The sequence below is a fragment of the Microchirus variegatus genome (genome assembly GCF_963457635.1).
Source record: "Microchirus variegatus genome assembly, chromosome: 13".
NCBI classification, from domain to species: Eukaryota; Metazoa; Chordata; class Actinopteri; order Pleuronectiformes; family Soleidae; genus Microchirus; species Microchirus variegatus.
In genome coordinates, this window is record NC_139814.1 from 16,824,096 (window position 1) to 16,849,427 (window position 25,332).

Below are 25,332 nucleotides of genomic sequence, written 5' to 3' on the forward strand. Positions count from 1 at the left end.
AATGTTGCTGTAGAATCTAACTGTGCAGGATCCATATAAACAGTATATATCAGTTTTCCTCAGAGGGTGCAACCCCAAAATGTTATCAACAGCAAATGGTGTGTGCATGAGCCGTGTATGCAAAGAGAATCCAATATAAAGTAATCGATTTCGAAAGGGCACTCATTTCAAACCTTATCAGACTATACTACAAAACAAATCCTGGAATAACCCAATGGTTAACTCAAGGCCAAAGATAAGATGACCTAAGTAATGCAAGACGTTTGTCTGAGAGGGATTTACATTTATATCTTATCACTAATTAAAAGTGTGTATCTGTGATAATATTGTTCTAACAGCATCCCTTCTATATTTAAACCACAGTACAGAGAATACAAATTATACCCAAAATGTAACTTTTGAAAGATAAAAATCCCCTCTTTTCCCTCCTGACTTTTCATTCAAGTACCTTTTTATTTAACTATTGTGACAACTTAACTGAAACATGGCTATGCCACACCATAGTTAGTTACTTCACACCCACATTGTATGAAAAGTGCTATATAGTATAGTACATATAGTCTAAATTGATTGGGTTTATATAATTGCATAATGATGCCATGTCTACATCATTTTATTTTGAAATTCACACGTGTTGTAGTTCACTTAGCAAAAAGTACTTAATGGTACACTATACACGTTTGTTTTAGTTGAACAAGTGCAAACTGCTGTTATTAACCACTAGGTGTCTGAGCCAAAGGGTCTGAGCATGAGACAAATGCAGTTCAGTAGCACAATGCCGGAATTACAGCCATGTTCTATTAAAATTATTATGACATCATCACATTACCGGAAACACGACAGAACTCGTACAAATAATAGTATTTCCGCAGATTTAATGTTATTTTCTGATATTATTCATACAAATTGGGTATACGTCATAAAAGGGGTGGGGCTTCCGGTACTGAACAACTTTGCCCTGCTCTCATTGGTCAAATTTATGACTGACTATCTTGTTGTCCAATCACATCCTCGTGCGGTGAACGTTGGGGACCAATCTGCATGAGTTACGCAAATCTGAAACCAAGTTTCCCCAGTAGCAGCAAGTAGGTGACAGGGTCTAGCCTTTCGATTTCTCTTTAAATCTCCAACCAAGAAAACAACGTCAGGGAAGTTTAAATAGCGAGGAATAATCGGCGATTAATCCATCCACTGTAACGGACTCAAGAGCAACGTGTTCGTCATGTTTGCGTCAAGAGGTTCCCGTTAATGGGTAATTAAAGCCGGTAGCTAACTGCTAAGCGCTAGCATAGCTATCTAAGCATTTCGCCGGTACAGGCGGACCTCTTTGTCTGACAGGGGAAGGCGTGCTCTTTTGTTAGGCTTTTCCTTTGTCCAGTGAGGGAAAGAGGAACTGTTGGGTCAGGATTTCACAACTGTCCCCATCTCTGAAAGCATTTGGAAAATGCAAAAGGCTAAAAAATATTTCACAGAAGGCCTTATTCAGTTAACTATCTTACTGAGTTTGATTGGAGTGCGTGTGGACATCGACAGCTACTTAAGCGGCTACTACTCACCATTGATTGAAATTAACTTGGGTCCTAGCTCAGCCTACACCCAGACACCCTTTCATAATTTGAGAGACACTCTTGACGGATACAGTGTGCACCCAAAATGTCCCGAGTTGGACTATTTCTTTGCAAGCCGTCGGCTGCTAGACGAGGTGAGGACACTTGGCTCCCCCCGGTTCCCCACACAGTTGAGCGCATGGCTGGTTCACCAAGTGTCTGCCGCTGACCAGGCTGACTGTGGGCCTTCAACAAACAACAACAGTAGCAGCAGTTCAGGGATACAAAGCCCCGGGGATGACGTCGGGGATGACCGTGAACACCTGCCTGACCCTGGCCAAGAGGTGTACCAAACAACTCATGAACTCGGACATGGGCCCTGTAGCGCTGGAGCCTGTGTGTTTCTTAAAGAGGCAAGTGTGAGTATACAGAGTGAAATGCAAAGTTAAACAGACTGCATTCATCCACGTAAAATGGCTGATAAATAAACGGATGAATCCGAATTCCAACTTGCCAAGTGATTACACAAACAGCTAATGTTATCGCTAGCTAGCTAGCCACACCAGCTCATGTTGCACAATAATAATGTGGTGTCTTTGTGTCTTTCCAACAAACAGTTTATGATGCTGTCGCATTTCCTGATGAGCAGCGTGATAACACATACAATGTGTATTTACTTTCACATTTGCATGACTGCTTGTATGTCCTGTAACTCTGCATGAAGTGCTTAGCTGTCTGCTGCACCTGTCACATTAAACAATGGAGGCTTAAGTGTGGAGACCAGTGTTTTTGAGTTGCCCCACACTAGCAGTAAAATACTTCACTTAACCCACATATTTGGATTGTAAATTGGACCATATGTGCACATTGTGTTGTGTAAATGTTTGCACATTTATTGTAACTGCAGTCTTGTAGCTGTATTGTGTGACAGCCATTTTGTGTTTTTAAGTCTGTAATCACATCCAGACGTTTATGTTCAGTTCAAGTAATAATCCAGTTTTTCTTGCTCTGGGGCATAAACAGCTGCGTGGTGGCAGTTGTTGAAGTCAATTGTGTAACTGTATCTCCTCTCTTCAGCCTCAACCGCCAGCTGTGAGCTCAGAGAGGCAAAGCCTAGATCCACACCCTTGTTGCTGACACAAAAGTGATAGCCCATATTTGAACACTGCCCTCTCCGAGGGTTTTTGTTCACATTGATATCATGATGATAACGCATCTTGACAACTTTTATTCTTTACCCCTACTTTGTAAATTGAGCGACTACTAAGGTGCTTGTAATTGTGTGGGTGGATTTGAGCTGCGATATTTGACAGCGTAAAACGGTTTGTCTCCATTTGGTGGGCCAGCTGAATCCAGTCGGATTCAACATGCTCAGACAGAGCTTAGACAAAACTGTACTCGCGTGGTGTGTATTTTGCAAATCGCATTTTCGTTTCAAAAGTGATTCAGCGGTCATTTTCCTTTCAAATTAATTTTAGAAACATTAAAAATAATGCGTCTGTGGCAGACTACTGGTTACCAACCAATCTAAGAAATGTAGCCTAATGTATTACACACCAAGTAAAGAAAATTAGAAATTAGAAAATAAAATAAAATATCGGATCACATGTCCACCTGACTTTCTAAAAGTCAGACTTACACCCTGAGAGAATCCGAATGGGAGTTGAGCTATCACTGCATGTATACCTACAGTCAGATCAGTCAGACTAAAGCTGGCCCAGGGGCATGTTCTACACTTCCTACCCCAGGTAATACCAGGAAATAATTGAAGAAGCCAATGCACAGAAGAATAAGACCACCCCAAAGTTCAGGCCGGCACAATTTTGGCTTAAGGAGGCGGGTTGTACGCTCCATCAGCTTGAACATTTGCATATTCTAAGGTTAATGGATATGATAGTTTGGGAGATTTTGACTAGTCCAACTAGCCACATGGTAATCCGGAAACTCATACTACCAAGCTGGTCATGGGTATTTGACCACCTAGTTGAGTGGAGGCGGGCACACTTAAGTCAATACATCAAATTTCCACCACTGCTTGTAAAAAAGGACAATGGCAGTAGTCCATAGATCCCAAAAGTATTTTTTTGACCATAGTTCAATTCAGTTCAGTTCCTTCTGCAGTTAAAATGACTGTTTTAATAGAACAATAATCATTGTTTGATATATTTGGAATGGCTAGACTTTGGTCAATGAGTCAAAAATTAAATGCACTTCAGGTTCTTTTGTGTGTCAACTAACAAACTGTCTGATTCTTTTATTTTTGTCCTGTCAGGAAAATGACGTTAAAGTTAAAGAGGAGGAAGAACCTGCTCCGATCACTCAGCACACTCACAGTTCCACACTGGAACAAGAGGTATGATCCCGTTTGTCATATCTCCCTTCGTCAGTAGCACTGTAGCGTTGTTGTGACACTGCTGGAAATTGTTATACTAGAGGATCAGTCTCACATGACTGCATCACATCTTGAACCAGTCTGATCCCAGTGCACTTTATGGTTAGGTAAACCCCACAATTACCATCTTGCACAGATTGTTTTTTTAGCCTCTTAAAATGATTCAATAATACATTTTCATCCAGCACTTAAGTACATTATTTAGAATTTCCTCAGTCTCTGATACTTGATGCTAACAAATGCTGTGAATGTTGTATTTCGTTTCAGAATATTTTTGAAGACATCACTGCACTGTCTAACCCAGTAATCCACCAGCCTCCTCCTATTGATATCGACCAGCACTGGAGCAATTTGCTCTCTCTGTCTGTCACCGACCTTGATGTAAGTTTGGAGCCAGTTAAGACTCACGCATGCACATAAACAATGCTATTGACACTTGTTTTTCTATTGATTTCAATGCCTTGTTCAATGTTTAGTGAATCTACTTTATTGTCATGTCAGGAGCTCTCTCTCCCATGCACTCTGTAAATGTTTTTAGAAGCTACATTTGAATGGCATTAGTGTCTCATGGTGTTCCACGTGCTGTTTTTGTATAGCTAAACTGTACTTCTCATTCTCAGGACTTGGACTCCCTTGTTGCGGATACAGACATCACAAGCGCAATCAGCCAGAATGTCAGTTTGCATGACGCTATGGTTACCTCTGCTGGGGTGTCTGGTGTGGCATCAGAACGAGGAGAGGCCAGACTAGTCACCCAACGAGGAACCCTCTTCCGATTGGAATCGATAGGCTCCTCCCACTCAGACGTTTCACCAGGGATGGCCCTGGGTCTGGCTGCTCTGCCCTTTGCGTCAGTATGTAATTTAACTGGGAATGAGTTATCTCATAATGCATTGGGTGGATGTCTGGATGAGGCAGTGTTTGACCAGATCAATCAGCTAGGTTTAGAAGGCCTAGACACCATTGACTCTCAATTGATGAGCAATTTCGGGAACATAGCCCCACATGCCCTTGAGGACATGGATTCAGACTCTGGTCTCTCCTTGGAGAGCAGCTCTGGAGGCCCAGTTTCCCCAGGTTGGTTAAAATCTCTTAAAATACTTGTTCAATTCATACTTGCATACATTTTTATACATATCAACATATCATTACCTCTTCTCTTGTTCAGGCTCATCTGAAATGTCATCATCATCCAGCTCATACTGTGAGGATGAGTGTGGAGCAACTGGTTACAGTAGTGATGCGGATCTAGTCCCTTCAAAAGGCGTTGCAGGCTACACCACAGCCTGGTCACCATTTGATCTGAGTGAGAGTGTGTGGCATGACCACAGCTACTCATCGACTGCTTTCCTCAACCAGCCATCAGTCACGCTGCACCACAAAGGCATCAAAGAGGAGCCTCTTAGCGACAGCGATGAGCCAACGCTCGATGAACGGGACCTGAGTCGTGATGAGCTGCGTGCCCGCGCCATGTACATCCCGTTCTCTGTCCTGCAGATTGTCAACATGCCTGTGGAGGAGTTTCTTGAGGTTCTCGACGGTCAAGGTTTCTCTCCTGAACAGGTGAACCTCCTGAGGGACATCCGCAGGCGGGGGAAAAATAAATTGGCGGCACAAAATTGCCGCAAGCGCAAGTTAGATGCTATTACAGGACTCCAGGAGGAGGTGGAAATGCTGCAAGCTCAAAGAGACAGGCTACTGAGGGACAAGCAGGTTACAGCTAAGACTATGGGTGCTGTGAGCCAACAGATTAAGCAGCTGACCAGAGATGTTCTGGCCCGACTGAGAGATGGTTCAGGACAGCCTCTGAATCCAGAAAGATTCACCCTGCAGTGCGGGGCTAATGGTAGAGTAGTAGTTCAGCCATTAAGACGACCTACTGTCACCACCACAGCTGGCAACAAAACAGACAAGAGGAAGAAGGACAAAAGGCAGTGATGCTGTATTGCCAGCTAAGACTTTATCTTTCTCGGGTTTTTGGAGATTCCTGAACTTCTTTGCCTTACTCCGGTTTTGGGATCTCCTTTATTAAAAGTGTGTGTGGATTCACCACTGTCGGGAGCCTAAGTGGGCAAAAGGTGCAAAAAAGATACTCTGAACAAAAAAAAATATCTCTGTAAATAAAACATCTCATGGGGAAAATGTAGCTCAGACACTGGACATACTTTACTCACCAAAGGTGATTGAAGGGAACAGCTAAGCTGCTGGCAATGCTGATGGTCTCTTTTTGTGCCTGCTAAACATTAAAACCATTGTGTTTTTTTTGTTTCTACATGTAATTTTAGATACGCGCATCTAAAATGTTATGTCATCGGCCAGCATTGTTTCAGTTACTAAATAGAAATCTAGGAGGAGGATCTTATTTGTTTGTTTTTTTTCCACGTAATCGCACTTCTCAAGGTAATCAGTTTAGGAAGTGTGATTGTATTTATTTGAGTTTTTGAGGTCCTGAAATGCTTATATGAACCACACGGCTGTCGATGGCAGTATCTTTTTTTCACAATGGAAACTTTATATCAAAGTTCAAAGAATATTGTGACAAAGTAAAGTTTACATATTTTTTTTCTCATTTTTGAGGGCATGTAGTGTGAAGGTTTATTCCTTTCTTTAAAGTTTTGTATACCAATGATTGAATTGACAATAGCCTTCATTTGCATTGGATTTTGGTGGTTGTGTGTGTGCACATGCACATAACTATAACAATATTTTTAAGAGGCAACCATTTAATGTTTAAATTTAACATTGAGTAATTAACCCATAATTAAAGTATTACTAGTTCTGACAAAATTATACTCTACCTCATGCCTTAGTTAATAGATTTGGCTCAATGAGAACTGACCCTTTTGTAGGGGAGCTAAGTTGCACTCTTGCTAATGAATCTCTTGTTTTTAAAATGGCCTTCAATGGACCTAAACCACATTGTTTCTGAGAAAGGAAAAACATACAATCACCAATTCTATTTAATAGGTTTGAATGTTTCTTTTTTTTATGTATTTGAGATTATCTGAGAGTTTAAGCATTTAGTAGAAGTTGCCATGGGCACATTGCTTTATACAGTAAGCAGATTGAGTGAATGAAAAAAAACTTGCATGAAGTTGTTAATAGTGTGGCTCCAATAATGTTCCTCCCAGTCCCTAACAAATTTGTATTCCCAGGTTTGACCAAGAGTTTACTGTTTCTATACAAGCATAGGGAACTTCATTTTTTTGCAGGTGTTCTTTATGATTTAAAAAAATAAATAAAGTTATCCAAGTGTGTCTCTCTTGTGCCACTACTTTGGTTTGGGTACCTACCCACCTCTGTGTTTAGATGTTTTAAATGTTCAGTTAATCTGTTTTCAAAAGTCAAATTTCAAATCAAATATCAAATTTGTACAATGTAAAGCGTTTGGATTTCAGGACTGAGGAGCCCATACCATATGCACTGCATATACAGCGAAGCGCGTTTCCCTCCCGGCTCCCGTAGGAGACTCAAGAATATAGTTGAAGTTTTCGCGCCCGTCCCCCGGACCTGCATACGAGAGATAAAGAGGAGGCAGACCGCGTGGTAAGGCTCTGTGTTGTGCCATTTTTTTTTTGCATCAGTTACTAAAAGTTCGAACCAATTAACAGACCGACTGCAGCTTTGTTTTACAAGAGGACGTGTGTGGTGGAAGTCTCATAATGCAAAGAAAGAGTGAGTTTTTTTGTTTGTTGCGTGAACCCAAACAACAGCGCTAGCTGCTTGCTATGTTTCATTTACGACCGCGTACATTAGTTCGTAGTCGGCGGATGCAAAAACATGTTTCGACAATAACGTGCACTGCCCATGCTATATTAACTTAAGCTAGCTAAAATTCGAAGCGCCTGTGGCTAAATTATAACCGCAGGCCTGTAAAATCCTCTTGTTTCATTGTGCCGTGTCATGTCCGGTGATAGCTTTTATGTTTGTTCTAAAAGACTGAGTGTATCTTCAAGTTAACGTTTTTACACTGATTGACGAACGGTAACGCTGGACTGCATATTGTAGTGTGAAATAAATGTTTTGTTATTATTCAGGCCTTCGATGATATCATCTTAAGCTAGTACCGCGGCTAACATGCTAGCTCCCGTTGTGCACAGCGCTCGGCTAACTGACAATGTTCTTCAACCGACATGTAACATAGTATATTTGCAAGTTTAAACGAACGCATTCCTGTAAAATCCCGGGAAAATGTTATTGCCGTTAATGCAACGTCCACTTTGGTGAGTTTGGGCCATGGTGGTGTCGTGTTTTGTCTAATAATATGTGGATTAACCCAGCACCTGTGTGTCGGTGAGTCTGCATGCATTTACACACGCCTTATATTTAATCTAAGAATGTACACTTGTGTTCTCGTTTTAGATCAAAACATGGGTAAAAAACAGAATATTAAGACCAAGAAGGATGGAGGTGAAACGCAGGAGGAACCAGAAGAATTTGTTGTTGAGAAAGTCTTGGACCAGCGTATTGTCAATGGCAAAGTTGAATTCTTCCTGAAGTGGAAAGGATTTACTGAGTGAGTTTCCTGGGACATCTGCTCCCCCTCCCGCTGAGCTGGAAGTACTTCCCTGGTGTGGGGTTGTGACATGCTTTTGTCCATAATCTTTAGTCCTGTTCAGTCCTGGTATTAATATTGACCTAGAGTGTCCTGAATTGGTCTTTGTCTGCTCAAAAAACTCATTGGTAAATGGTTCAGAGATGCATGTCACTTTTTCAATGCATGAGCGCATTTTGTCTTTGGGATGTATTTGACTACTCTTCAGCTGATGAAGCCTAACCCACTGCGATTTCACATTATTTAAGACGCATCATGATACCCATATGTTGACTTGGCGACTGCGATAATGTTAAGATGGATTAATTAAGCGATTGCTTTATTTCTAATGGCAAAAGCTACATCAGATAGTGCTTTTTTCACTCACCTCCACCACCTCCTTTTTCCCTCGTTCTTTGCCTTTCTCACACATAAAGACACAGATGCACACATACTGACACTTACAAATATTCTTGTCCATGTGAATAGACAAGATATGCATATGTGTTTTACGTATCGGGAGATACAGGAGACTCCTCAAGGATGCATGTGCATACTTGACCCTGCCCACTTGTAATCAGATGTTTCAGGACATATGTTAATGCCAGGTCTGAACGGGGGACATTGTGGTTGCATGAAGTGACTGAAATTTTTGCATGTGGTATAGCCTCCTCTTCTCCTGACTTCATCGTTTTATTTGATGTGTTGAGATGTAAATTACTTTCCTGTTCCTGTATCTTTTAGGGCTGACAACACATGGGAGCCAGAGGAGAACCTGGATTGTCCTGAGTTGATCTCTGCATTTCTGGAAGCACAGAAAAACATTAAAGAGAAGCCTGCAGCTGTGAAGCGGAAGGCTTCAACAGATGAGCCAGAGACGGAGGCAAAGAAGAAGGAAGTAAGTTCTCTTATCTCTATAAACATTTTATTTATAGAAATCCATCACATGTGGACCATCTGTAAATTACCACACAAAAATGCCAAACAAGTATGAGCTTTGGAGTAACATGGAATCAGAATCATTCTTGTTTCAAACTGTGTTTTTCCTGGCCTTGACCCTGACCCATTAAATATTGTCATACGGAAATAACACAGCTGTAAACGAGTTAATCTCTTATCTTTCAGTGACTTTGTTGATCCAACCAAAAGATCATGGTTAAGATTCTTAAGAGTGAACAAAAAAATTGGCCAAGATGATGACAAAAAAAAACATTGCCATTTGTTGGTTTTACCAGGCAACAATGATGTTCCATGTGGCTACTATTTAGAAGCTGCACCTAAATGCACCTTTTCTTCACTGATTTTCTTTGTGAATGTGACTGAAATGCACACAATTGACTCACTGGGTGTTTTCGACACTACTTCCAGCCTGAAAAACCACGCGGCTTTGCCCGAAACCTCGATCCAGAGCGGATCATTGGCGCAACAGACAGTAGTGGGGAGTTGATGTTCTTGATGAAGTGGTGAGTCCAGAGTGAACCAACCGGTTTTTAGTTTGCACTATTGCAATTATTTGGTATGAATACATCTACTTGAAATGATCAATCACCTCTGTACATACAATGTAAAGAGAACATGGGTCTGTGGCTGATGTGATGTACTTTGGTGCTTTTTTGTCTTTCTAGGAAAGATTCTGATGAAGCAGATTTGGTCCCATCCCGTGAGGCGAACACCCGCTGCCCTCAGGTGGTCATTTCCTTCTATGAGGAGAGACTGACATGGCATTCCTGTCCAGAGGATGAAGCTCAGTAGTACCTTCCTACAGTCCTTTGCACCACTTAGGACCTTTTCCTCAGGAGTGAAAGTTTCTTCGCTGGCATGCCTTTTGTAGTTTTAGCTTGCTTGGTTATTTTTGAAGATGATTCACAACTTGAAATGTACAGAAGTAGAGGAGAGCTATGTTGTTGCACATAACAGCTGAACAGATTGTGAAAAATGGGTGGTGGTGTCGGTGGTGTGGAACTGTAACATGAAATTAAACTTGTGCTGTTAGAATTGTGTAGGGGATGGCAGCTTAGAAACCACACCCACCAAGACCTATAATGCATACCTGGTCAGATTTTGTACATTCAACTCTTTTAGTTTGTTAAACTGTCAATCACCTCCATTACGGCTCAATATCTTTTTTTTTTTTTTTCTATACGAGTACAAAGTATTTGTTTTCTAAATGTGCATTTTTGTATACTTTGTTTGTAAATATTATTTGACGTTCTAATAAAGGTTTTATGTGACCAAATTCCACAGCTTAGTTTTTATGGTTTCAAGGAAATGTGTATTAAAATTGGAAACATTTAATACATGTATAGATGTAGCTGTAAATGTTGAACCTTTGTTTGTACGCAAATTAGAGCTTTCATGTTATCGAGTTATAGTTCCACCGTTGAAACTTTTTTTTCTCTCAGCTGATCCCTCACATGCCCAGGGGAACTTCTGACATGATCCGTCATGGAAGTATGTGTTCTTCGTCCGTAAAAGGTCAATTGTGAGGTTAGTTTTTGACAGTGTCTCTCAATTTACACTTCACTTGTAAGATTTTAAATATTGGACTGTTGTGATTGTTTTGTTTTTCCCAAAGTGAAATTTCTGAATAAAGCATTAAAGCAATCAATCAATGTGAAAAACTTTGTAATGGCAGGAATCAGCGTTGGGCTGTAATATATTATTACTCCCAGAAATGAGTAGTGTAAGGGATTATAATTTACAAAATGGTAGTGCAGTTGCTGGGGCAAAACCTGTTTTGAGAGCATACAGTAAGGAGGACCGTAGGATTGCAGAACGTTACGGAATACTAATATTTCTGTAGAGGCAAAAGTATGCATTTATGTCATTCTGTTTGTAACAACAGCATCACAGTCATCTGGGCCTTGTGGCATCCATAATAAGCATCGAGTATGTTTTCCTTCAGACAAAAAAGGAAAATAACACCTTGAATATGCAAGATCTTGATTGAATCAAACCTCTAATCAGTGCAGTTCAGTCACCACTGGTATGGAAATCTTCTCTTAAGCTGTCAGCACAAGGTTATACCTCACACCCAGAAATGGTATGTACAATAACAGAAGTTATTCCAGAATTTCCTTAGCATAGCCACAACGTACTGTTCATGTTGCAGTTTACAAATGAGTTTGTATTACAGTGTCTGGTATACGAGGGACTCATTGTGACACCCAGTGACCCGAGACATGCAACCAGCTGGACTGAAGGATGAACCGATTAGAATCCAGTGGTCAAAAGGACAAGGCCACTGTGACCTCACATTGTGACAAAGGTGATGTATTAAGAAAACCCTGAGGAAGGTTAATTATGAGCAGGCAGAAACGTTCAATTTGACTCAAGGATCAACTGATTAGAAGTGGGTGTTTTTTTTTATACCTAATGAATGTGTGTCCCCAAAAACTCCCTCACAGAATTCATCATTGGCTCAAATATTATGGAGTCTTGAGACGACGACCGTTAATGAAAGTTGTTGTTCTATACCTAATCATGACTGTATTTAAATGAGGGAATGTTATCTGGTGATTTCACTGATGATAAAAAAAAAAAAAACCTTTATATTCAAATTAGCAGACCTTTGCCCGTGGTGGTGCAATTTCAGTCGTTTAATGACAATAAAGACAATTCTTTTCCTTCCTTTACTTTCCTTTTGCACCTTTTCCCCCCTGCAGAGGAATATATACACTAAACATCAAAGTAACAGTAACAGTTATTTAACTCTCCACTCACTTGACTGGATAGAATCTTGCCACAGGTAAGTAGTCTTTTTTTCCCCCTTCAACCTAAATTGCTAATACAGGATATATAGGTGGTAATATGAATTTTTTCGAGAGTTTATATGCTGCATCAGGAGAGGAAATTTGAAAATGTGATTGATAATAAAACACTGACTAATGAACTAAAGTGTGTTCTATCTGGCAGTTTGGTAACTTTAAATACAATAAATGTACATGTTTTAAGTGAAAGTGGTGTTAGAATAGCTCTTAAACCCTTTAAGGTACTACTCAACCATTTGGTCGACTTAACACTTAATGTGACTTAACACTTAATGTGACTTGTTCTGAATGTTGTACATTTATGAATTATGCAAACCAGGTTTATTATGAACAGACATCTCAACCGTTTGGTAGAGGCCTGTATCTGAAATACTGTAGGGTCTAATTTCACGTTATTGTTATCATTACTAAATTAAATTAAATAATAAAATAGAGAAAATGTTTTTGCTTTTTTTTGGTGTGTACCTTAAAGGGTTAATAGGCACTGTTGCCAAATTAGTATTTTTTACTCTTTGTTTCCTTTATATTTACTACATTTTCTTAGCTTACAGTTGACTTTTCACACTGTTGACAAGACAGGCCTGTTTGTCGGTACATCATCTCTGGACTCTTGCTGCTCTTTGGCATTTGTTCTCAGGAACATTCTTTGTCTTTCAATGTTCTCTTAAAGCAGCATTATGTCCCCGATACCAAACCGTGAAATTCATGTATGCAGTGTATTCTTACACTTAATCTATGATAATAGTCAAAGCCACATCACTTAATGTGTATTAATAGTCATTTAAATGATGACGGAGGGTGTTTTAGTTCCTTTGTTTTCAGTGAAAGTGACTCTTTTACATGTTTTGTTGTTTGACCCTAAACTTGCGTAGTTATTTTACCTCTTCTCCATCACATGACCTCCTCCCTCCAGGTGAAACCATTTAAACTGATTAGTGACCGGTGCGCGTGGAGGCTGCACACACACACAAACCACGTTTCTATCGAGCGGGGTATTTTGTACCCTTTTCTGTGTGCTCTCTCTTTTTTTTTTTAAGTTGTATTTTTATAATTGTTATTATTTTGTTAAAACGTGTATTTTTATTACCCCGTTTGTTTCCTGCCACGGGGGCAAAAGGAGTCGCGGACAAGCCTCGAGGCAGAGTTCACACTGGGTCGTTACAGCAGCAGCAGCAGTGTTATATAATCGGCTGTAACTATCACTTCAGACAGAGCTGAGCTCGAAGCTGCTGCAACAGGATCACTGCTTCAGAAGCCCAAAGAGGAAACGGTAAGAAAATAACGACTTCATAAACTTCATTAATGTTGTTTTTTGACACTATTAGTAGCTAATGTAAGCGTTGTTTGCTTCTTCTTCTGTGACTCTTGCATATCTTATATCAAATGGACCCAATTTGATATAAGAGTCATTGGCATTGGCTTTTGTTTAGTTTACATACAAGGTATATCGTTGTTTGGTGTAGTGGTGATACTCAGTACTGTGATGGAGAGATTACAAAGTTATTTTTTCATGAGCACTTTGGTTTAGCTGTGTTTTTGTGATCATATGCACATCATATTAAGGGTTTTAACTGGTTGAAATTGCAGCCTTTATCATACTATCTAACACAAGTGACAAGTAAATAATGGGAGTTCCCCATCTTGGATATTATGTGGAACTTAAGTGATTTCTGTAAACCATAAAGACTCGTTCATAACTGTAAAGCCCTTGTTTGCCATAAACAATCAACAGTGTCACGTGCAAAGACGGTCTTTTTTTTTTTTTTTTGAACAAACTTTTATTTAAATTAGAAACATACAGCCAAAATACATGTAAAACAATATGCATATCAGATATATACAGACAGAAAAACAGATCACATATATGCTGAATAAAATATATAAAAATAAATAATGAAATTTAAACAAACAAACAAAAAAATATATATAAATACATCAAAAATAGGCCTAATGTCTTAACTAGGGGCTACAGAAAATAGTTTTTTTGTTTTTGTTTGACATATGGGTTCAAGTATCTATGTACAAGTTGAATTCAATTATAAAACTGTTAATGTTAGGGAATTGTGCTTTATGAATGTTAAATTTACCAAATGCAAGCATAAGATTTATCATGTGACTTAAAGAAGACGGTCTTTACTGTCTGTGTGACGTCCACCTTACATGGTATAATTTCTAAAGTTACACGCTGCTCGCAGAATCCAGTGTGATCGCTTATTGCATAACCTTCTGCACTTTGTTTCTGTGGGATCCACGTGTGCCCAGTGAAACCGTGTCTTTTGTCACTGAAGCCTTTTTAGATGTACACGTCATGTAAATGCAGTGAACGTGTACAGAGCTGCCTGTAGTGTGCCAGAAAACACTTGCCCATTGTTTGTCACGTTGGTCCCTGAGTTCAAATTAAGTTGTTTGTGGCCAAAAAAAATTCTCCTTTGCAAGCAAAATCTACTTCCTTTGCCCCTTTGTTCCCATTAATGCAGCATCAGCTCCAACTGTTTGGACTTTTGAGTCCTGAAAGTATTAAACGTCAACTCAGCATTTTCCCCCTTTACGCCACACCTCCTGCATTGAAACAATGGACTTATTGGTCGTTCTTTCTTTATGAAAATGACGTGAATGAGGTGAAATTAAGTGGTGTTTTCCCTCCACAGGAAGCTAAGATGGGACATTTCTATAAGGAATCACTGAGTTTTAATGTGGCTTGTTTCTTACAGGTTTGTGTGTACCAGCATGGACAGTATGCTGGAAAACCTCTCAAAAAATGTAAGTTGTCACGCATGCACCTCACTTAGTCTCCAGCAACAAATCCGAACATTTGAAAACAAATTCTTTATACTTGTGCTGATCTCTTCTGTTTGACTCTTGCAGGAGTTTGTCAGTATTTGTGTTCGGGATCCAATGCTCCGAAAAGAAGACCTGTGGCACACGCACGTCGACTACGATATCTGTTTACATGTATGTGACACCTTTTTTTAGGGCTAGAGGGAGATGGATATTTGCCTGCAAGCTTGCAGCTTTGAGTTTTTATGCCTAACGTCTCTATTGAATCTCGTTGCAGACAAATAGCATGTGTTTCCGAAAGAAGGCTTCCTGTGTGAGGCGGCGTTACAGTGAATTTGTGTGGCTGCGTCATTGTCTGGAACAGAATGCCCTCATCATGTATGTCACACAGTTTTTATCCGCTATGTCAAATGCATCTTACACGCATAAGACTCATGATAAAAGCTGATTTATCACTGTTGTAGTATTGTTAATTCAAGTATTTTGTTGAGTGAAATGTACTTCTAAATATAATTTAGTCTTGAATATTAAATCATTTCAACATAAGCACCTCAGATATTCATGGATTTATTAGTTTTTTTTTTCCTCTTGATATTCCTACCAGGCAATTACCAAAGTTGCCACCCTGGAACCCTTTCTTCAGTCTGAAGAATACAGAGCAGGTCTCTCAGAGGATGAAGGGCCTGGAAGAGTTTTTAGAAGGGTGAGATGCTCTGAAGTTACTTTGAACTTTTTAGGTGAAAGAATTGTTTTTTTTTTAAATCTCAAAATCTACACCCCAACATAGCTTTCTGTGACATTGTCTCATTTTTCCTTCTCCAGTGTTCTCCATACACCGTTGTTGTTATCAGACAGTCGTCTCCATCTCTTCCTCCAGTCCGACCTCAGCATCACAAAGATAGAGAGGTGTGCTCTTGGTAGGACCAGGTACACGGTGGCTGAAGCCATACAGCGCTCCAACCTGGATTACATCAGAATAGAGGACAAGGGCTCCTGCGACTCCGACTGTGAAAGGTCCGAGCGCTGACATTAACGGTTAATGTTAAAGATCGGTTCTCAGTCCATATCAAACTGACCATCCTTTTGTTGTTCTCGGCAGCTCTTCATCGTCTGGCTTGGGCCAGAGTGTGGACTCTGTGATGCGAGAGGGCCCGCTCCCCTGCTTTGAGTCCTGACAGAGTTATTTACTGGACAGAACTTCTCACCCTCACTTACTATAAGCCCTGATGCTGTTTTACCCCCACGTGGCTTTCTTTTTGGACATGGATGCATTGACCTGTTTTTTGGAGGTTTCTTTTCTCCGGCCTCCAAGCATCAAAAGAAGAAAATCCATTTCGTCTTGTTAACCCTTAGCATTTGTTTTAATGATGGATCTCTTAAAGCATGCGTTTCAGTCATTCGAATGTAGTGGAGTACTTGAATGTGTTGGGGGGAAAAAAGAGATTTTAATGTATAGTTAACCTACATTTGCAATGACAATGTCTTTAATTTTGTTTGTATATATATATTTTTATCAGCACTGTGGCTAGCAAGGGATGTTTTGACTTTTAAAAAAAAATACATACTTTTATGACTTGTTATTGGATAAATAAACTTTTTTGAAGAAAACAAAAAATTTGACATGTTGGCGCAAAACATGTCTTTGTGACCTGCAATACAGTACATTCATGATGCAGTGTTCAAGCAGACCAGTAGGGGGAGTGAAGGCATAAGACTTAATATACAGTAAGAGGTATTGATCACTGCTGGCAAACATGATTCAGTTATGCTTGTACTGTTGTGTATGTGCAAAGGCTTTGGCCTCTTTAGTGTTCACCCTTAATATTATACTTAATCCGAGTATAGATTAAGAATCTGATGCATTTGCATATGGTATAAATTAGATTGGTAATTCTGTTTTTCAGAAAATAAGGTGTCAGATTTTTTTTTTGCTACCTTAGTGACTGAAAATGTTCACATGTGCACTGATCACTTATTGAACATTTGTGATGAGGACTTCAGTGATTCCTTCAAATTTTAGTATAAATGACAGTCCAGAGGAAAGGCACCAATGCCATCAGAAAAAGCCTTCATTAATTAAAGGATGTTGGGTTAAAAGTTCAAATATTTCTAATCCGCAGTCTGTCAGCTGCCTAATAAGTAGACACCCAACTTGACTGAAAAAGTGCAGAGCGATAAAGTCTCACAGTCAAAGTCGATACAGCCAATCCAACAAATACCTGACATTTGTTAAATGGAGGAAACAATCATACATGTCTGGACTGAAAACGGCAATTTGACAAATGGAGAAAAGTCTTGTTTGCAGTTGTGGAAATCCAAACTGTCTCCAGTTGGTTGGTTGTGATATGGAAACCTGCGATCCTCTGTCAAACCTTCATGAAGGTGACGTTGTTAAAGCTGCACTCTCTTTCTGCTGTTGACAGTTGTTAATGTACCAATGTGCTATCTAGGTTTCAACATCTTCAGTGTGATATTGACACGAAGTCGTCCAGCTGCCGGTCACCGTCCCTCTCAGCCCTGTCATCGCTTCCCCAGGTGAGACAATCTAATTAAAGTAAGACAGCAAATTAATTTAACTATTACAGACTGCTCTTGGGAGTCGCCTGAAAATAAACAAGACGGCGTCAAATTGTGTGTGTTATAGGGGATCAGTGTGGAAGCATAGATTGAGGGGGGGAGGGGGGGAGACACGATTGTGCACAAGTGATGGACAGCAGATGAAAGCAACAAAGACTCATTAAATGAGAAAGTGGCTGGACCACCACCACCACCACCATCTCTAGCCGAAACTGCTGGACTGATGTGTGCCGGGCTCACCGGTAAACCCGGGCCTGTCTCTGTCCTCTTCTCTCCATCCCCTGGATGGTGCTGTCTCCCTGTGCGCGTGAAGCCATAATGAAGCTGTCAATGGCTTCACGAGCCAGCTACTGAGCTGTGCACACATGGCAAACAGAGCCACATACATACAGCGTCTGAAAACACGCTGACAACTGTGAATACAACTGCCCACACACATACTATATACAGTATATATGCCCTGGTGGTAGCGTTTTAGATGAATGAACCATCTCTGTTTTCCTCATCCTCCGTCATTTTCTCAGTCCCACCGGCTTGTGGTTGGAGCTCTCCATCTCCGTTTGCTGTTAAAGGCTGACCTTATCACTGTACCCCATGGCAGGCATACAGCATGACACACACACACAAACTGTTTGGTTCAGAGCCATTCAATTTGCTGACAAAATGAAATGCAACTGTGGTAACGTGTGTGTGTGTGTGTGTATATGTGCATATACCCACCTCTTTATAGGCGAGAGGATCTCACATTTGGATATTGAGTATTCGCAGTACATGTCTATTTCAGCTCAGTAATTTATAACTCAATTTCCAGTGTGCACTGATGCGCTTCATACCTCCAAAACACCAAACAAAGCCCAAACCCAATTGTATTTCAAAGCAATTAGAGTGTCCAGTGAGTTGTGAACGAGCCCCGTCGCGGTGGCTCTGGGCCCGTGTGATATTTTTAATTGTTAATTTTCTGTCACATTAGTCAACTCCAGCGCCTCTGGCCAGGTGACCGAGCTCCTGCAGGCAACACATAAAATGACTCTTGATGCAGCATAGTGGATGGTATTTTTATGTGTGAGGGGGGGGAAAGGTGGCCGCCGTGTGTGATGAGTTAAATGACTACGTCTTATATTATATTTACTGCTGTTTTATGGCAGGGATCTTTCTAATGCTTTTCAATATATGTGGCGGCCATCAATATTAGCATTAGTTTATGAGTCTGAATGATTAGCTCATTTAGAGTTTCACCTGAAGCCACAGTGGAACGACTTCACCTTCTTCACCCTACAAAAGCCAGCAATGGCAAAATCCATACGAGCAATTAGCCTGTGTAACGCTCCCCCTGACCATGTGCTTATTTTGTGTCTTTCCATCACTCTTCCTTTTTACTCTTTTAATTTGGGTTAGGTTAATTTTCTGGTTTCTTCTTCTTCCTCCCTATAGGCTGCTGCTTTAATTAGCAGCAATGCTCTCTTGTTTTTTCCGTGTTTTCTTCTTGCTGACATCGCAGGCCTGGCTCATTGTCTGAGGAAGTGGACCTGGGTCTTGACCTCTCAGCCTCCCCCATTCCTCTCTACTCTCTCTTTTTTTTTTTTTTTTACACCAGGTGATGGTAGGTCAAAGGCTATGACTTGCTTTGTATTTGTGATTATTACCTTTAAAGTGCTACTGCAACAGCGCATCATTAAAAGTCAATGCATCTTCCTCTCCCTCACTCACCCCACCATTGCACATCTAGAGCACATGCACACATAGCCACACACACACACACACACACACACACACACACACACACACACACACACACACACACACACACACACACACACACACACACACACTCATTCTGCAAGCTCTTTCCACATCACCAGCCATTTAGCAGCTAAAATATGACCCGTGCGTAGATAAATGTCACAGGGCCATCTATCTGAGAGTGTTAAAAGTTGGCTAATGGAGATGACATATTAGCAGCCCAAATGACGGCCATAAAAACTCTCGCCATACCTAACAGTGCCGCCCGGCCACTGTGACTGCAACAAGATATGGCACTGGCACTGCAAGTATCTGTCTGCAGGAAGATGGAGAGGAGCGCAGGGCGATGATCCACACGGCATTCATTTGATTCAACAAATCCTCTGGATTCACTTCCCTTGGTGGCGGTGAGGTAAACATAGCATATTTTCTGAGGGCTACACAATAACATCAAAGTGATTTAATGATCATAACATGTCACCTTTGACCTTTCATAGAATACTTGGTCCGAAGCTATGAGCCGGGTCAGCCTCACGTCGATGTTCATGCATGTCAATGTAATCGATACCGTGCTCCAGTTCTACGTGATCGTCCTCCACAGGTATGCACTCACCTATACTCTCTCCTCCTCCTTCATCACTCCTATCTCTTTATTAATTACTGTTCTCTATCCATGCGTGTCTTTCTCTCTCAGAGTGAATGGAGCAGTTGTAATTGCTTCTCTCTGGAGCAGTTAGAAGCAGCACAAAGGAACCGTATAGAAACCACATTTGCATTCAAGATGAGCTGAGATGGAGAGGAGGGAGGGAGAGAGGGAGGGAGGGAGCATGCAGTGCCCTCCTGCCCTACACTGAGCAGCTCCACTGACACACTCTCACTTTTCTCTTCTTCCTTCCTTCCCTCCTTCCTTCTTCCATCCATTGTCTCCCTCTTTCCATCCCTCCCTCCCCCTTATCAACTCCCACCCTCCCCACCTCCTCCCTTTCACAGCGTGCCTCCCCTTGCATTGTCTTTCCAGAGAGTTCCAAGGTCGACGGGAGCTTGCTCATCAGAGCAGGGTATTGTAGCGTTGGTATGGACGAGCTAATTTGAGTGAGGGAGTGTGTGCATGTGTGTGTGTGTGTTTGTGTATGACCTGAGGCCTGTGTTGGTGAGCCGAAATGTGCAGAAATATGTGGGTGGACATTGTGTGTGTGTGTGTGTGGCAGTATTTCTAATGACTGGTAAAAAGGGGTGAAGGAGAGGCGACTGTAATTAATAACTCAAAACCTCAGAATTGCAGTTTTTATAACCGCCAATATCTCACCACCTCTCAGACCTATGTCATCATTCTCACTCACTCCTGTGGAGTACAAGCACACACACATACACACACACACACACACACATACACACACACACCAACTCCTCTGGGCTCTTCTTTTCCAGCTTGATAAGCAATTCTCGTTTGTTTCAGCCTTTTGATCAATACAGTTAAAACGCCAAACCAAGCATAATTAGGTCTGCGATGGCTCCCACTGTGACTGAATGGGCTTCACCTAGGGAGGTGCTTGCCATTATTATCATCATTCCACGTGTGTGTGTGTATGTGTGTGTGTGCTCGAACCCCACACAGCGTGATCTAATAGAATTGACAAAGTGCACATCAGGACGTAGATTAAAGGAGAACCCTCAGCTATATAGCTTGATTTTTTAGCAGGTGATGGAGTTGCCCATTCGCCGTGCCTTCACTCACTTCTATCTTCATCCCCATAATCATTTAGACAACCTTAACAGTGCATCTTTGCCAACGGCTTCATTTCAATATGTTGTAGGCCACCTCGATCATTTTTATTGGTTTATTTACTCAAAACAATACATAGATGGAGACCAGAGAGGTCATAAATTGTCTGCAATTACCATTACACGCAGTGAAATGACTCTCTTTTGTGCTCTAACCTAGGCTGAGAAACCTTAGTGGAATTAATCCCAGACAGTGAAGGAGGACCATTTCAGGCACTTCTATCATCCATTTACATAACTAAACCTCAATGAAGATCCCTGTATATCAAGCCCTGTGCGCGAGATTCAAAATTTGACGGCTACAAAATATAAATACAGAAGCTGAACATGAGCTGAATCCTTTAAAGAGCTGATGTGCTTTTTGCAGATTTGGATCAACTTCAATGAATTGGAACAAATTAGTCGCCAGTGTGGCTGCCGTCTCTCATCTCTTTCTCTTTCAAGGTGAGGAAAAGAGGAGACGCTTTCTACTCCAGGGTCAGTGAGTGAAGATGCTCGTGAGGGAAATGTGTGCAAGGGCAGATGCCAGAGACAGGGGTTATGTCAACAAGACAACAAGACTGCAGTTTGGTTGAACTGCCTCTTAAAAGACAGAGCACAAGGAAGACGATATCTCAATTCTGATCACGTGTGTGTTTGTGTGTGTGTGTTTGTGTGTGCAGTGCATAGTGTGTCGGGAGGGTTGCACAGGTGTCTATGAGGGGAAGAGAGAAAGAAAGAGATCCAAACTGCTGCTGTTTGGGGGGGGGGTGCATTTCAGACGAGAGGTGTTGTGCATGTGCATGTGTCTACAAGCAGTCTGTAAGAGTGTGTGTGTGTGTGTCTGTGTGTAAGGGAGGATGCGTGGCTGGTGGAGGATTTAGACCCATCATAAAGGAATTCTCCCCCTCAGCCCGTAGCTCATCCCGACACTTTTATGCCTTTTTATTTTCAGGCCCATTGCAACCAGGCCCAGAGATGTGATTTATATTGCCTGGCAGCATGGGCACTGCAGCAAGAAAGACAGATGGAAGGAGGGAGGAGAGGAGAGGAGAGGAGAGGAGAGGAGGAAAGGGAAGGGAGTGTGGGGGGGGGGGGTGGAGTTTCACGGTAGTTGCCGAGGGAAAGAGGGGAAGTGCTGTGTGCGTGGATGGTGGGGCAATAAAAAAAAGGAAGGATGATGGAGGTGGGGTCCGAGGAAGAAGAGGAGAAATAGAAGGAAAAGGCAAAAGGAGAGTTGGAGGAGACTTCTCCTTTTGTGGCGAGAATCTCTCCTCACCGCCGTCTTCCTCTTCTCTTTCCTCTCTGCCAAATCTTCACCTCTACATTTCTCCCTCTAATGAGTTATTGGCCCTGTCTGACTCAGGAAGAGAAGCCCCATCTCTCCACCACACTGGCGCCCTATATCACCCTCCTTCGCCAACCCTCCTCCACTCCTTCACCCCTTTAGGCTCCCGGGACACTCCTCCTTCTCCTCCCGCTCGCCCTGAGGTGTGTGAAATATTCATGGGACTCCCATTGATTGGGGACGCGAGGTACAGGGGGGTGGGCAAGCGTCTGACAGGCTCAAGTCTGAGTGCGAGGAGACCACCGCCCACAAAGAGACAGCTCACTTACACTTTACATGGAAGGGGAAGGGATGGGTGGGGTGCAGGAGACGGGAAGACAGGTAGACAAAGGAGGAGGACAGAGGTGGAAGGGCTGTGCGGTAGGAGGCAGGTGAACGCCATAGAGGGAAGATTGCGATGCTGAATGCAGTTGTGTGTGTGTGTGTATGTGTGTGCGTGACACCTGCCTGCCAGTGTGGCCGTTGTGCTGTCTCTGTGCTGTAACATCTCTCTCTGTCATCCAGCTGCCTGAGAGGAGATGAGCTGCCATGCTGACTGTCATTCATCCATCACAAAAGACAGAGCGCACCCTAACACTCGATTGCACGCACGCAGGCACACACACACACACGCACATACACATACACATACACATACACATACACACACACGTGCACACACGCACACATTCTGCTTGTGATTCCAAGCAGAACATGCTTCCCTTTCATCTAAATTTCCACTTAAACAAAACAGCTTTTTTCTCTTAGATGATACATTTTTCTCCCCCTCTTCTCATCCTGTTTCTATTCCGTTCCCGACCGTAACTGTCACAAATGAATTTTTTCCAACAGGCTTTGCCTCCTCAAATTCAACCCTAAATGAGAGCTGCCGTTTGGTTTATTACCCCATTAATTTGTGCTTATTTTTCTCCAGTTATTTCATATTTGATCCTGACCGCTCGTGTCTGTCTGTCTGAGTCGCAGCATGCCGTGGAGGAACACACTGGTGTCGAAAACATTGGAACAATCTACTCCACAACCAGGGTCAGTCCTGACATCAGCTGGGGTTAATTGTAAGGATCATAAAAATGGCTCATATTCTAATTGAATTCTAATTACTTTTGTCATTAATTTAATGGGGCCATTTATAATGTCCCAACAACAGAACGGTTCACTTTGCATACCATTTTGTGGAAGCAGATATAGGCATACATCTATGTACGCATGTGTTACAGGAGCTAAAATATAACACAGCATGATGGAATTATGGACTTATGGTCTTCCATAACTCGGATGTTACGTCGCATCTCGATGACCTTACTTAGAAAAAAACACAGGCTATATAGGGTTAAAAAAAATTAAATCTTAATAAAAAATACCACTGAAGTTAACAATACTTGTGTCTCCAGTAAACTTCCTGCCCAATGGCTTTTTGGCTGTGTTAATGCTGGGGGTCCACATGATATTTTTTGCTGTTATGGATCAACAACTCCATAACATTTCAACAAAATGTGATCTGAGAGAGATCTTGACCTTTGCACCTCTCTGTTTATGGCTTTAGGGAACACTGGGCTGTAATGGGAATGTTCGACCAGTCGAGGACGCTTCTGATTGGCTGTGCTACTGAGGAGCTGCACGTGCAACGTCCCTTTGGTGGAAAGGTTGCAATCTTGAGTCTTGGCAACAACTGCCCGTGCCAGATGGTATAAAAGGAAAATGACTTCATCAGCAGCAAAAATAAGAGCTTCTGTGTGTTCAAGAGTCTTCATAGTAACCTCGCCTACTCCATCTTTAATACAACATGACTCATATACTGTGAATACATGGGTCACTTTGTGACGTCAGAGGGCTTAAAGCTTAAAGCTGTGTTTACATCTGCTCTTCTTCTTCTCTTTGTCTCAAACCCGCACGCTGCCACACTTACAGCAGTGGAAAACCAATAGAAACATCTATCTCAGTGTCTCTTTCCACTCGCCTGATCCCACGGGGAGGGAGGCACTTGTGATCTCAGAAAGGTCAAATGAGTCTTCTCTAAGCTGCTTGCCTGGTGACACGGCCGTACTTTTTTTTTTTGCATTAGGAGAAGATAATGATTCAGTCCATGAGGATGAAGTCCTTGCTTCTTTTCACGTCACCACCTGTGGAATTGCAAGTTATATTGCATAAATAGCTGAGTTTGTTGTTTCTGCGGAATGTTTGTGTGCAACATTTATTTCATAATCCACCGACCAACACCCTGCATTGATTTTTTTTAAACATTACAGTCACTTTGCACTGGACTTGTTCCCACTTTGCACAATTTATGACGGCTCTAATTGTCCACTGCTCCTGCGTCATGGTACGCGTCTTTGAATGTACAAACACGTGCTGCGCTGTTTCTTCAACCGTGCTCGTCCAAGGCCTAACAGCCCTTGCTGGCGTGATGAATTTGATAAATCCTCTTATCGCCCCGGGAGACAATTAAAGAGCATGTGACAGGGGTCCCTATCTCCGCTCTCCTCCTGTAGCGCTTCATTTAGAAGCCATTTGTCTCCTCTATGGATTTCCTATTTTTAATGGCATGCGTATGCAGGGGTCGGGGCCGTGCTGAATAATAGATGCCTTTCGCTCCTTCTCTCTCCCTTTCATTCCTTCTCTCCCTCTTTCTCGCTCTCTCATTTCCTCATCTCTGAGCCCCATGGGAAGGTGTCAGAGTCACTCTGGAAACCAAGATGCTGAGCTCCTGGCGCTCTCCAGATTCTGGCAGGAGGCTATTCAATCTAGTGGACAAGACTTTTTTGGTGAAAGCCAGCAGCAGACAGTGAGCTGATATCAACGGGGCGAACGTTAACCCTCAGCCTCGCTCCCCCCCCCATCCTCCTCCTCCTCCTTCTCCATATCCTCAGTAAAAGGGCGTTTATCAACGG

General features: G+C 41.9%; 2 protein-coding genes across 2 annotated transcripts; both read left to right on the forward strand.

The window, feature by feature from the left end:
- Positions 1-1,444: 1,444 nt before the first annotated feature.
- On the forward strand, positions 1,445-10,976 carry LOC310935602 (endoplasmic reticulum membrane sensor NFE2L1-like; the record flags this gene model as incomplete). Its single annotated transcript, XM_083899535.1, has 10 exons — positions 1,445-1,960; positions 3,820-3,900; positions 4,207-4,320; positions 4,560-5,016; positions 5,108-5,873; positions 6,087-6,118; positions 8,302-8,455; positions 9,218-9,371; positions 9,842-9,936; positions 10,099-10,976. The coding sequence occupies 10 exons, from the start codon at positions 1,445-1,447 to the stop codon at positions 10,223-10,225; spliced, it is 2,496 nt and encodes an 831-aa protein (XP_083755661.1). The 3' UTR covers positions 10,226-10,976.
- A 3,994-nt stretch (positions 10,977-14,970) lies between these two features.
- Positions 14,971-16,196, forward strand: snx10a (sorting nexin 10a; the record flags this gene model as incomplete). Its single annotated transcript, XM_083899536.1, has 6 exons — positions 14,971-15,003; positions 15,109-15,195; positions 15,299-15,399; positions 15,626-15,724; positions 15,844-16,035; positions 16,121-16,196. The coding sequence occupies 6 exons, from the start codon at positions 14,971-14,973 to the stop codon at positions 16,194-16,196; spliced, it is 588 nt and encodes a 195-aa protein (XP_083755662.1).
- Between the last annotated feature and the right edge of the window lie 9,136 nt (positions 16,197-25,332).